This window comes from Siniperca chuatsi, linkage group LG22 (genome assembly GCF_020085105.1).
Source record: "Siniperca chuatsi isolate FFG_IHB_CAS linkage group LG22, ASM2008510v1, whole genome shotgun sequence".
In the NCBI taxonomy this organism is placed as follows: Eukaryota; Metazoa; Chordata; class Actinopteri; order Centrarchiformes; family Sinipercidae; genus Siniperca; species Siniperca chuatsi.
The window spans coordinates 3320069-3334547 of NC_058063.1; the positions used below are offsets into that span (position 1 = coordinate 3320069).

The 14479-nt window shown below is 40.9% G+C and overlaps 1 protein-coding gene across 1 annotated transcript in view; it reads left to right on the plus strand.

Annotated features, from left to right (window-relative positions):
• Window positions 1-14353, plus strand: part of frem1a (Fras1 related extracellular matrix 1a) — a 45561-nt gene extending 31208 nt beyond the window's left edge. The window contains 17 exon segments of the mRNA XM_044185081.1: window positions 1-145; window positions 241-382; window positions 1703-1895; window positions 2063-2327; window positions 3214-3631; window positions 6286-6487; window positions 6564-6708; window positions 6793-6922; window positions 7065-7137; window positions 8572-8721; window positions 8993-9204; window positions 9319-9366; window positions 9450-9605; window positions 11421-11552; window positions 11858-11973; window positions 12146-12231; window positions 13214-14353. Of these exon segments, the coding sequence (XP_044041016.1) occupies window positions 1-145; window positions 241-382; window positions 1703-1895; window positions 2063-2327; window positions 3214-3631; window positions 6286-6487; window positions 6564-6708; window positions 6793-6922; window positions 7065-7137; window positions 8572-8721; window positions 8993-9204; window positions 9319-9366; window positions 9450-9605; window positions 11421-11552; window positions 11858-11973; window positions 12146-12231; window positions 13214-13416 (2816 nt within the window). The 3' untranslated portion in view covers window positions 13417-14353.
• Window positions 14354-14479: the final 126 nt, after the last annotated feature.

Genomic DNA, 14479 nt, shown 5'->3' on the forward strand with positions numbered 1-14479 from the left:
GTATGGATCTGATGTACATGCACGATGACTCAGAGAATATGGAGGATAGTTTTACCATCCAGTTGACTGATGGCAGGCACCGACTCCACAGACAAGTGATGGTTAAAGTGCTGCCAGTCAATGACGAGGAGCCTCGTGTCGTCAGGTTAGACTAACATCTTCCTTACAGTTCCTGCAAAGTGAGTCATCACGTCACTGCTGGAAAGTAACCGAAACATGTCTCAATCTTCTGTCCTTCAGGAACATTGGGCTGCAGGTGGAGCCAGGAGAAGCCAGAATCATATCCAGTGTTACACTCTTTGCACAGGACAGTGATACTCCTTCTTCAGAGGTCATGTACATGTTTGAGAGTGTTCCTACCCAAGGACTACTTCAGCTTAAGGTTGGTGCAGTGGCACAAAATGTTTAAGTGATAAACCAAACATTTTGATATTATGTCCCTGTCAGTTTAACTGTGTTAGGTGATGAGTGCATACTCAATCATCCATTTGTACCCAATAGATCATTGGTGCCTGTGCTCCATACAGACAGTTGAGCAGACACATACTGTACATTTATACAGTAAAGGATAAAGGCTTTTACCTCAAATGTGAGAAAATGGGAACTTGCTGCAGTTCTAAAGCCAAATGACAAGTCATCTTTAATGATTCACAGCAAATTCTGTGAATTCTTTAATTGGAAATTAAATTGGATATACCGTCAGAGGAACTATACACAGTTACTCAGCTACAATCATTCCAAAAGTAAAGCTTGCTACACCACTGACATTGTGTTTAAGATATTTCATATTTTAGAGTGATGACTATATGCCCTGTATGATAAAACCAACCTTATAAGGTTAAAAGATCAGATACTTTAAAGCTCCAATAATCAATGTTTTTATATTAACAATGGATCAGTGAACAGCTGAACATAGTGGAGCATTTAGCAGCTAAAGAGCCAGATATTTTTCTCAGGAGTCGGTGGAGACCAAACCAGAGCTTTGTGTCCACCTGCATTCATCAGGTGGACACAAACACAAGTCTCTGTGTCTGCTGGATGTCATGTCAATGTTTACAGCCTGTTTTGCTGCCCTCAAGTGGCCAAAAAAACTATTAATGCAGCATTAAAACAATGCTATTGCCTAACACATTCATCACTAGGGCTGCCTCTTTAAATTCAGTAAATCAAATGATCTGTTAGATAGGACTCGATTGAATAGTTAAATGTCTGTCAATAACCCTTTTTTATATTCCCCTTCTGTCACTGTCCACAGAAAAACATGCAATAACAGCTTGGAGGACAAAGATTCACAAATCTGGTCCCGGAGTAGTCAAAAGTTTATACTGTTTGTCAAAGTTACCTCATTGCTGAATGGTGATGCAGTTGAAAGCAAGAATTGTATTGATAACTAAGTAATGCTTTGGAAAAAAGGCATTGATTTTTTGTTATTATGAATAGTCAAACTGTTAATTTGAAATGAGGAGCTGGATTGGACATAGAAATTTGCTGGAGCCAATCATCTACTGGGGACATTTATATCATCTTTGTGTCATGTCTTCTTCACTTGTAACGTCCTATAAAGGGAAATTTCACTATTTTTAAAAATCAGTCCCAGTTCCCATTCCTTCAGGATATGCTGCTTTATAGTAAGCAGTCACTGTGAACATTGGGGCGATACTGGGAGGTGCTGTGCTCCTAACTGTGGCTGATCCTGTCTCAGGAAGGTCAGGACTGGGTTACACTGACTGGGAGAAACTGCACCCAGGAGATGGTGGATATGAACCTTCTGCGCTACGTGCACACAGGCCTGCACGGTGCCAAAACACAGGACTTCTTTGTCTTCTACTTGTTGGATGGAAAGAATCAATCACCCCCACAGCACTTCCACATCTCTGTCACAGATCTAGAAAAAGGTACTGGATTTCACTCTTCATTAGACATAGGTTTACTTGTGATATCCTTGTGACTGCCAGGCCACACCATGTTTCCCTGCCCTCTGCCCAGTGTCAATTCATACAGATGTGGTTCCAATTTTGAACCCTCTGTATCCTTTAAATGTCTCCTCCACCATGATTTTCAGGAAATATTGCCATCTTTGTGAACCCGGTGAACGTCAGTCGTGGGGATCGTGTGGTTCTCACCACAGACGTGCTGATAGCCACAGACGGCACAGACAAGCCCGAGGAGCTTCTGTATGTCATCACCAACCCTCCTGCTCACGGACACATAGAGTACATTAAACATCCTGGCCTGGCCATCTCCACCTTCAGCCAGATGGACATAGCAGCCAACCTTGTGGCTTACGTGCATGACAACCGAGCCAGCACACCCACAGAAACCTTTCAGTGAGTCTAGAAGCCATCGTACAACTTCCTCAAAAACCTTTTTTATGGCTACGTTCACACTGCAGCTGAGACTTTATCAATTCCCATAATTATTTCCTTCACAGATTTGATGTTGTTTTGGGTGTAGGAATTCACATTTATGGTTCAGAATTTGATCCTATGCTAATTGCATGATACAGCATTTACGTTAACATTATTATGTTATTATTACATCATGCATTTATGTTATTATCTACAGTCAAAATGTAATTAGTCAGGATTGCTGTGACAAGTATACCTTCCTCCACCAGTCCTCCCTAGCATAATGTTGACACAATGCTAGCTTGGCTGAGCTAGCAGTAGCATGTACACTTTTGCAGTGCAGGACAACAACCTTAACCTTAACAACCTGTAACTAACCAGATTACCATAACCTGTACTTTGAAAAACAGGTACTTGGCTCTTCCTTGTGTCTTCATTGTATTTTAGGTTTTAAGTAATTAAAAAGGCGACAGTGCACTGTTTAGTAGGTGAGTGAAAGATGCGGTTGTCTGACAGACAACAGAATAAAAGCAATGCTGTTAATATTGTTATTGATTTTCTCTAGATGCCAGCGTATTCGCCAGAATCTGGGGCACTGTGGGAGCCCACACAAGCTGGTCGATGGCACTAAATGGCATCCAGCATCATGAACCAGATTGTAGTTTTTCAGTTTGTACCACTGAGTGCATAATATTATAATCCTTTATTTTCCTCTTTATAAGTTCCCCTGCTGTTTGGATGTGTGCTGTATCCCCATTTCTGCCAGACACATTCGACATTGTGTTTGTTGTGGTCGTCCTTGTTGTGGTTGCTAAACACATTTGTTCAGACAGCCTAACACCCAGTCTGTTGTATGTTTTGGCAGGTTTGTTGTGAGTAACGGTAAGACCAGCCGAAATGGAAGCGTAGAGATTGCAGTAGAAATGGTGGATCGCGTCCTGCCGTCTCTGTCCTTCAACAAAGGCCTCTCAGTCCCACAGGGCTCCTCCATGATCCTGGGTCCTGACTGCCTGGCCATGTCTGACCCTGACACTCCACCCAGCACCCTGACCTTTGTCCTCCTCCAGCCTCCACAGTATGGCAGGCTACTTTTAGGTGGTACCACACTAACTGCTGGCTCAAACTTCACCCAGAGAGACATACAGGAGTTGGAGGTAACATATAAACATGACAGGGGGCCGTCGCAGATCGACCGATTTGCCTTTACTGCCTCTGATAGCACCAATCGGGGCTTCCTGCTGGACGGGCGGTTACATACAGAACCTGCGTACTTCACTATTCAGGTAGGTGATGAAGGGTGTATTATGTTATGAGTTATGCACCCTGAAAGTTCCAAAGGGGTCCAACTGCACAACTGACATGTAGGAATCCAAGGTCTGCAGTGTTTCCCCTAGATAGACCTTAGAAGACACCAATATTTCCCTTGTGTCCTGTGCTTATATAATGAACAATTATTTCAGTTCAATTGGTGTATGTTATTTAAGCAATATTACACGATAGGGTGTGCTTTAACTTACATGCTTGCAGGAGTGTAAGATTGCGATTGTACAACAGTATAATAAATAATAAATACAAATGTATTCATATTGTGGGGCAATTCGCTCTCAAAGTAAAAATCTTTTTGTGTTATTGCTCTTTCCCTGGAAACACATGGGGTCTGACTAATAACTGGTTAAACAATCAGTCAAAATCCTATGTAATGAAACCTAGTTTACTACTCCAGCAAGTAGGCCAACCCTTAGCAACGACCTAGCAACACAGACGACTTCAGGTCCCTGTTGAGTTAGCCAGCTTGAGCTAATGCTTTCTAGAGATCGTGGGGCTTCCCAAACTGAATAAATACCACACACATAAACACAAAACTGCCTCGCTGCTCGGTCTTGTTGTAACTAAGATATCTGCTGGAAAAGATATATAAGTTTTTTCCATGGACAGAATTAGCTGCTACGTCAGCGAAGTTCACATGTATTTTTTAGCTAGCAGCGCTGTGTCACAGACTCACCGGCACATGGAGGATGCCCGAGCGGAACATAAAGGCTGAACAGAGTTTCCATGTGATCCAAACATTTCCAATAACTCTAGAGCGCGAAATAACGAAATATTCTGCTTCAGTCCATGTTTGTTGGCGTTTAGCCTTTCAAAAACAACATTTTCACCGCGGTCACTGTTTGCTCTCTACCGCAAACAAGGGAGGCAGCACCTGGTGGAGTAATATTTTCAGTGATGAGCTGTCATGCTGATTTGAGCACGTTCTAAATGTCTAGTTGACCAATCAGATTACTTGGTTGGAACTACTTGTTGTATAATATTAATTCTTTTCGATGAGTTATCAGTCTCCTCCTGACCACTTGGCGTCGCTGTTGCCTTGAGTTTGATCTATATAATTTATTCACAAACTTTTTCAGAAAGAAATTATCTGTAGCCTATGAGATGTCTGCGTTGCTGATAAGGTTGAGCTTTCTGCTTAGCCAAGTAACATCTTGCATGAAATGAAGTGAATGTCAGTGGAAATGTCAGGGTCCCCGTCCCCAACCGCATCGCTTGGAGTGAGCAGTGCCGACACTTGGCTTACTCGCTGAAATCCTGTCCACCTGTGCTTCTCAGGTGGTCCAAAGGCAGCGACTCAAATACTCTATGCTTTGGTTTTTTTGTCAGACATTGTACGGTTCTTGGAAGTGCGTCTTGCCAAAACTTTGCATGTTACAACTAAAGCGAATAATGTTTGGTCTTTGAAAGACCTTTTAACCTTTTTTTCTTTTTACGCGGAGATAACACCACAACATCCAGAAACGCAATGCTGGAACTATACATGATTTAAGGGACATTGTTTCAACCTTAAATGTCAAGTTTATTTCTTAATATCTATATATTTATTTATTATAAAAAAATAAATTAATTAAATCAATAATTTCTAGTCGGTCAGACAGAGACAAAAAATACTTGATTGGATGAACCATCTGTCTATCACGTCTATCACGTCTATTTTCAAACAATCAGATCAATGAACCACATGACGTGCTAGGAGAGCCGAAGCCAGTCGGGGCGAAAACATCTTTTCCATTGAGAAAAGCCTTCAGTGCCGTTTGCTCTTCTTTCAATGAAGATATGAAATGACTGATGCTGTAGCAGCATCTACGTTAACTTCTTTAGGAGCCGCCGTTTCTGAACGAACAGTCTCTTCGCTTCTCGCTGTCGTCACACCTAAACCACACCAACACATAGCTGCCAGTAGTTCTTCATAGGAAGCTGATTGAGCATAACTTGAAGACTGGCAAGATGGATTCTCACGCGATCTTGTGAGCTTGCAAATCCAGCTGCCTCGCAAGGTATATAATGTTCACCAAGGTTTTCTGAACAGAAGCCACTATGGTCACAAGTGGCAATGGTAAATGCTAAAATGTTGCACAAGTAAAAAGTCATAAAGTCTGCAAATTGACGGTGATGTCCGTCACAACAATTCCTATCTAAAGTTTGCTAACATTAACCACCATAAGCTACTGGTCATACCACACCAAGTAAGGCTGTAGCAGCAACACCTCTGAGCGTGTTGACTTGAGCAGTGGTGCATTTTATTGGTTTTGAATTCAACTTTTCACTTGTAAGACAAAGAATATGTTATTTCTACTGTCAGGGTACCGTAACTTCAGTGACAAACACAGTATCACCTCATGCAAAAAGCTAATCTATCAGAACAATAGCTGAATAGCATTTAATGTTAGCATTAAGTTGTATGTTATTATGTTGTGTGTGGCAGTCACAGTATGCATCATTGGTACTCTGTAGTATCACTGTGCTATGAAAAACAGATCTAGATAGTTAAATCTGTGTTTATCATATGGGCTATGTCACATCATTTCATAAATCCAAACTACCTCCTTTTCTATGATGTTAATGATAACCAATCTCTGTTTTATTAACAAACCATGTGTAATTTCAGATCAAGCCTTTGGATAAGTCGTCTCCTGAGGTTGTGAAGCTGCTTCCTCTCTGGAAAGCAGAGCTTTTAGGCGACGGACGACACGGGATCTTTCTGTCATCCCGTGAGCTGAAGGCCCAAGACAGCAACAGCAGAGAAGAAGAGCTAATATTCTGCATCGTTCGCCAGCCCTACTTTGGTTACCTAGAAAACATTACCACAGGTCTGGAAATACATTTTGTTTCCATCTAGATTACAGCTGAGTTTAGAAAAATAAGTCTTTCTCTTTGCTTTTGCAGGTGATTTTGTACCACAGCGCTTCTCTCAGATGGAGCTGAACAAGAGAACTATCGCCTACATCATCAACCCAGATAGAGAGTCTCTTTCAGACAGCCTGGAGTTCAGAGTGTCTGATCCTTTAGGGAACACTGGGCCTTCTCATGCGTAAGAAAAACATTGTAACACGGATTTTTATGACATCTTGAATGAACAGTTTAGTCTTCACTGTACTTGATTTTGTCTTTGCAGACTTGAATTCAGCTGGTCCACCGTGGAGCTGTCTCAGCCTGAGTACTCTGTGTGTGAGGAGCAGGGAACTGTCTCGCTGGACATCACCCGAAAAGGCAACTTAGCAGAGTCTTCATATGTCACTGTCAAGGTCTGCAAGTCATGTGTTATTGAAACTGGGGAACTGCTCTTAACTCACTTTATAAGCATATTTTACTCATCAGTCACCTGATGCTTGGTCTTTTTCTCACAGATTTTAAGACCTGTTCCTGTGTCATGTTTCTTTATCGTAGGTAAAGGAGGTGACTGCAACAGCTGGAAAAGATTTCCTGATAAGCCCTTCTTCTCTCATTCAGTTTGATCCAGGTATGTGCTCCTTTTAAATTATGGGGGTACTTCACCGATTGTACAAATAAAGATTGGTTTACCCTGATGATGTCATCAGGGTTATCTTAGGCTGGGAGACTACAAAATGTATACAAGAAAGCCTGTGTTACAATCTGGGGGCGTGGAGCTTGAAAGATGTGGGCATTTCTCGGGCAGGGTCTATCAGAAGAGTTGAGTTGCATAATGGGAAGTGTAGAATCCAGTGTTTTTGGAGCTTGACCCATACTAGCAACTAAAACTGCTTTGATTTGACCTTTTTTTGTAGCTTTCTTCTTCTTAACCATCATCTTTTTCCGAAGTTTTCATCAGCGGATGGAGTTTGCTCAATTGCCATGGAGATAGTTTTACCACCTGACCAAAGTTTGGAATTTGTGATAACAGATGGTTGTATATGTGGGGAGATTGATTTGTAATATTGATTGATATATGATACCAAGAGGAAGAGGATGGTAAGCTGCCATTCCTAGACACCTGTGTTTTTGTATAGGCTGACTGGAGCATTCTGACCACAGCGTACAGAAAGCACATTCACACAGACCAGTATCTCCATTTTAACTCTAACCACCTCACAACATAAAAGATCAGTGGTGAGGACCCTGCTACGCAGAGCACAACATCTTATCAGTGAGACGGAGGTACAGCGAGTGTAAGGGGCACTCCGTGTACAAGGAGTCGATGATGGGAATCCTGCAGTGAGACCTTACGTGGCCGGACTGTCTGAACATCTAGTGAGTCTTCAAATCACAAGGAGTCAGCACTTACCACAAACCATTCAACACCTTAACATGTCTGCTGAGAGGGAGACTGGACTGGTGCATGACCTCATTGTGACATCACATGTGACAGCTGTGGGGAACACTACATCAGAGAAACAGCAAGGACCCTGGACAAGAGACTGAATGAACAGCGAAGCAGACCACGTCAGCTGTCTGAGAACACCAGTCCAAAACCACTCACAGCATCCACTGGGAAGAGGTCAAAGGTCATCGACCAGGAGTCAGTGGACGACCAGGGAAAGATCAAAGAGGACATTCACGTCCAACACCAGAGACCGTCTTTGAACAGAGACAGGGGTTACCACCTCCCTCCATATACAACCACCTGTTATCATGTATTCAAAATTCCACACACACTGTGATAAGAAGTTTTTGTCAAACCTTTTTTTTTAACTGTCTCGCAAGTCACTCAACTTTAAAGAAGTACAGAACTAAATTGCAGAAGTATCCCTTTAAGAAAAGTCACATTCTAAAAATGCGTGTAAAAGTGTAACAACACTGCTGCTACTATTGTGAGTGCCTAACTAAAACAACCATAATTCATTTCTGTAACTTAAAGTGTGCTGCAAAATAAAGTCACAATAAATGAGACCTGCACCAACTCTTGTAAAAAGCTGAGATGTTTCTGTCTATGTAGGAGTGTCAAAGAGGAGCTGGCAGTCTGAGATCATTCAGGATCACCTTGAGGAGGCTGAGGAGGTGTTTGAGGTGCTGCTGGTGTCCCCTGAAGGCACAGTGATCGGCACCATCGACAAGGCTCAAGTCACCATCAGGGGCTCAGGAAGAGGTAAAATAAACCCCAGCTGTGTATTTTTAAGATCTTATAGAGTACTTTGCAAGGTTGCATCACTGCATAGTATCCCTTTTTACATGGCTACCAAAGAAAAAGATTTTACATTAAATATCGATTTTAAATTATTTGACTGTATGTAATGCACAACCTTACCACCACAGTATAGTATTTTTGTAACAGGATGGCACCAGCTATTCTGATTAAAACCTCAAGGAGTCCATTATTTAACAAATACACTAACATGACTGTTAAAACTTAAACACAGCAGGACAGTGCAGGCTGAACCAGGATCAGGAGGCTCCTGTTCTTGGAGGAAAAGAGATTCACTCAGACACATACCCCCAGCATGGATCCATTCAACTAGAGAAACTGCCGCTCGGCACAGATTCAGTAATCTGGACCCGTGGAGACAGCATCTCCAGGCCTGGAGCAGATGTCCAAAAAAAGAATCTCAGAGTTAAGGGCAATCCAAAGTCTGTAAGTACCTGTTCTTAAAGATCAGCGCTGGATTTGACTTTATTCAAACCGGCATTTTCCTTTTCATTGTGGCCTTGTTCCAGGTTAAAACTGTTACTCTGTTTCATCTTTCAGATTGCACCTTCATCAGTTTTTCACAACAGGACAGACATCGTTTATACAGTAAGCAGCAGCAGCTGATGCTAAGCTGACCTAACTTTTTAAAATTAGAAAAGTCTTCATTTCTGTGGTCTCTTAAATTCCAGTATCATGGACTCATGCACATGCAAGTAGAAGACGACACCTCCCCATCGAGGAGGAGCAGAAAGGCAAACATCCGTGTGGTTAGCAGGGGAGCACAGCAGCAGGCGTCACAGCAGCAGATCCCAAAACCTCAAAATACTGGACTGGCTAAAGGACATGTGAGTACAAATGTTACTAGTCCTTTTCTGCTTCGTGGAAAATGTGCTTAATGTTAAGTCAGCCACGTGGATTTGCCTGATAATCAGACTAATTGCCATTTTGTTTCACTTTCACATTCCTTTAGCTTGATATTGTGTTCATGGTTGCCAATTTCTGCTTGGAAGGGTGGTTATTTTGTTTAGTTCTTGCCCTTACCAACCAGTAGTGAATGATGTGTCCGTCCCACCAACGACATTTTCAGTCAACAAATAGGCTGCAGTTCCGGTTGCTAGGGACAGAGTTATTGTCTCTGTAACTCAACTGTACAACTGCATCAATCTCATCCATACTTGTCACCATTTTTGTGGTCATTTTTTTGTCTCTATTTCTCATGGATGTCGCTAGGTAGCTTGCTATTGTAGCAGACTAACGGTTTAAATTAATTAATTAATTAATATCTTTACATAAAGAACAGTTCTTGTTGACAGGGTTTGTTACTCTTTGTGGCATCAGCATGACAACATCAAGTTCCACACTCTTCTTATATTGTTACTTAATGTAACATATTGATTAATACATTTGATTCTGCATGGCAAAGTCATTTTCTTTATTCCTTTAGTCTTAACGTTTCAGTTCGTTTTCACTTGATGAAGACCAGAGATCATAAGATGTTCCTTAAAACAGGATGGTGTCAGGTTGTGTTATGCATGATCAGGGAGGGTAAGTTGTAATTTACTACATTTACTTAGGTTGTTCATGCTTGTGAGCCTTCGCAGGTTGCAGTAAATCACAAGATTGTCATTCAACCTTCCATTAGTGACTTAAGTCCGGCAAAGGTCATGGGACAGAGGAAGTTACTGGGGAAGGCTTATCAGTTCTATGGACAGGCCTGGTTTATGACTTAGAAGCCAGCTTTCAGAAAAGCCTAATCCTTTTCATTACTAAAGATCCAAAGTGTTCATCAGGATCACGGCTGATCATGCTACAATATGTAGGAAAATAACCCTAATCTTAATCCCGACTACAAAGATCTGATTGCCTGTTGTTTCTCCAACCAGTATAAACAGCCGTGAATGCACAACACCAGGCTAATTTGAACTGCTAAACAAATGAGAGATGTGGGTCTGGAACCAGGCTAGAAGTGTCAATTTTTTGTTTGAAATACGAACTACCATTTGAACGTGGGAAGAATTAACTATTCAATCTGTATTAATTTCCAATACAAAATTTACAGTGTATACGTGCAACAGACTGTGCCTTGTACTCCAGCAGGTGGCATATAATGTACTGTCCATCTGACCCATTGCATGTATTGTCCTATCAGTAGACTAGGCTATTGTTGTTCTCTTTGCTAACACCAAATGGAGGAAACAAGAGAACCATGCTTTACAGATTATCATGACACCAAACCATCTGAGAAGTAATGTGAGGAATGTGTCGATTCGTCATCGCAAATGGAAAAATCGTAGACAAAGATGACGCTGTTTGCTGCATTTATCAAAGCCAACTGCCTTACAATTCATGCTAGATTGTCACTAGCTGAAGCAGTAGTTTAGGATCAGGCTATGTGGGTTACGTTTGAATGAATTCGAATGAATTACGTGTTGCTCTAATCTGTTCAAACTAGATTTTTTGTAAAAAGTGACAGCCCTAAACCAGGCTAAGTATAAATATGAAGTGCATTATGTTTTTTGGTGATGGCACTTAAAATTAAAAGGTATCAGGCCCTATTTACAGTGTTTTAGGGATAATTATGGGAATTGTGGGAAAACATATTACATTCCATTTAAAACAAACACTAAATACATTTTCCTGTGAATATGTATGGCCCATAGGCTAAAGCTGATAACTCCATACCCAAGCCCTGTGTGCCAGAACTGATGGGACTCCTGCATTTCAACCAGACCACCAGTCAACTATTTCACTGCAACGGTGTCTCCTGGAAACCCTGGGCTCCAACTGATCAGGTATTCCAGTTTCACAGCAGATTATAATAAAAGCATGCACTAGCTTCTTTGCATCATTCTACAAATGATACAATGTAATTTACTTATGTGCTTTATATGCAGCTGAAAAGTTCGATCAGAGTCAATCGCAACACCCAAATTTCTTGCTTGAGGTGTAATTTGGTGAGATAATTTGCTGGGGAACTTTCTCTGTTTGCAATTGTTGACCAATAATTATGATCTCTGTTTTGTCATGATTCGGTTTGAAATCATTCTTGTTCACTTACAAATGTCAACATATCTGCCCATTTCCTCCTGAAACACAGATGGTGAGTGCTCAGATGTGTCCTCAGGGCTGGAGCTTTCATGGTGGACACTGTTACACCCTCAGCTCGGAGCACAAGGTCACATGGAGCACAGCTAACAGGGCCTGCAGGGAGAGGTACAGTTTAACAAGGATAAAAGGACTTGGAAAGAAATTGAGAAAGAAAGCATGGACATACATGCTTCTGATTAGTTGTCTGTCATGCATAAACACTATGTAATCTGAATTATATGTACTATGAATTATCCTTTAGAATACACAACTTTCCTTGTTGTCTTTTTGATTTAAGATATAAAGGCACTCTACCAAGCGTTCTCTCTAAAGTCGACATGGACTGGCTGTGGGACTTCAGCGGAAGAAAGCCATTTTGGATAGGTGGGTATCTTTGCAACTTGTTACATTCTGGTTTTTTTTGTAATGATCTTTTCATTTGGTGAAAAATAACATGTTCAGTGTAGTCAGTCGCATTTCGCTTTTTAAAAAAAAAAGTTTGTTACTTAAATGGCGTAATGTCAATTCTAGTTTTCTGAGCCGCTTTCCTTCATAAAGCCTTGTTAAATATGTAATTAAACCGAATGCAACTTCATCCATGCAAAAACCTTCCTAACAGAAAGTGCAGAAGATGTACATTACATTAAGTAAATCTTTAGTAATATTAGCTAACTGCAAATGGCATTGTCAACACTCTGGATTCACAGTAAAATCCACATGCAAGAAGTTAACATGTTGAAATTAGCCCACCCCACTAATGACCAGAGCAAAACAATTTTTCAATTCAATTTTATTTATATAGCGCCGATTCACAACAGAAGTTATCTCATTGCACTTATCATATAGAGCAGGTTCATACTCTTGTTAATATTATTTACAGAGACCCGACAACAGAACATTTTAAAGTTTTTAATGAGGCTTGGTCAGATCAGGCGGATAATCGATCCTCTTAATAAGGTCAACATTGGGGCTGATAGGAATCCAGTGAGTCAGATCCATGCCTGCTGCCACACCACTGAAAGCTACTGTATGCTTTTGCTTGCTACTACTGCTACTACTGTTCATATAACATTCCAATTGTGGTTTATTTGTATACTACTCTAATACACAATTGGCTTTTTGATAATGAAAATACGTAAGAAGTAATTAGTAAAAGTACATAATTTATTTTACTTCTACTTCTTTTTTTATTTGCTTTTTGCCAACATGAGAATTTGTAATGTTCAACATAACGTGCCACACTGCAGTGGGACTGCATGCCATTAATTGGCCTGAACATTTTGAATTTCATCATAGAATATATATTTTTTTCCATTGTAGAGGATAACTTCTTTACTCTTGACTGATTTTTCTCCTGCTGCTGAAGGCCTGAGTGACAGGGAGGGCCGAGGACGCTGGGAGTGGGCGGGCGGTGAGCCGGTCAGCTACACTAACTGGAGAAAGATACCCCCTCGGTCCAAAATGAAGGGACGCAAAAAGTGCGTCCTGGTGTGGAGAAGGGCAAAGTGGCAAATCAGGGACTGCAGGACGAGTAGAGGTCATCGCTTTGTGTGTTCAGTTAAAATTTGAATTCGACAGTGTAGACAGCATCGCAGGCATGAGCCACTGTGTCGTTTCGAAAGGTTGCAGGAGGACTGACTGATCCTCAGGACATGCAGAACTGCAATAACAGACAACTTTCCAATAAGGATCAATGGGAACTTTGCTGGAACTGTTCATATCATTTATAATGAACTTTGTGACAAATATTGTGTCTAAAAAATATATTTCTACACTAAGTTACATTGTTTACACTGCATTTATTATAATTAACCACAGAGTATTGTTATATACAGTATGTAAAGCTTGTAAGAGATTTGTTTTTAAATGTATTTAGTGTCTTTTGCTTATTTCAGACAGAACCAATGCTAGATTACCAACAGGAGCCCTCGACCACCACGGGCCCCGAAAGCCCCAGGTTCACTGTGTGTCAGTTAGTTTGTGTTACAGGTAATTTAGTTGCAAATCTGTTTGTTGATATTCATCTTGGTGCAACATTCCTAAGGCACCCTGTGTCCAAATCTAGTTGTAAGGCTTTTGTTATTTTAATTTATATTGTGCTTACATTGTACATATTCCTGTATTAATTTGTGTTTAATCAGATTACCACAACCTAATTGACACACAGTATTCTAGCAGAAGAGTGCTGTTTGGTTTCTGTGTCTACAGGCAAAATATAATGAAAATGCCATGTGTAGTCTGCTGTGTGTACTGTACTCAGTGGGAATTTGGGGGCGAAAGGGAATATACACAATGCACAGACAGTGGTGGTGTTGGTAGGGAGTGGGGGCCAGTGGGGGCCCAACAGCAAATTTTTGCCAGCGGGCCCCCGTAAAAGGCTAATCCAGCCATGGGCAGAACATCTAGTTCCACTTTGTTAAATTGTATATTTGCTTTTTCACAAATCTTTGTTTCACCATGTTTTTATGAAGATTAAAATGAAGCTTGAGCTCTTTATTTCTTCAAAGTTGTCTTCAAGCCTCATTATTTTCCTCCACAGACATGTTTATTTGGCTCTGTAAATGGGGAAACAACAGAAAAATACATTTCAAGATGAAATCGAAGTCGATTTGTGTAAATTAAGCTCTGATGG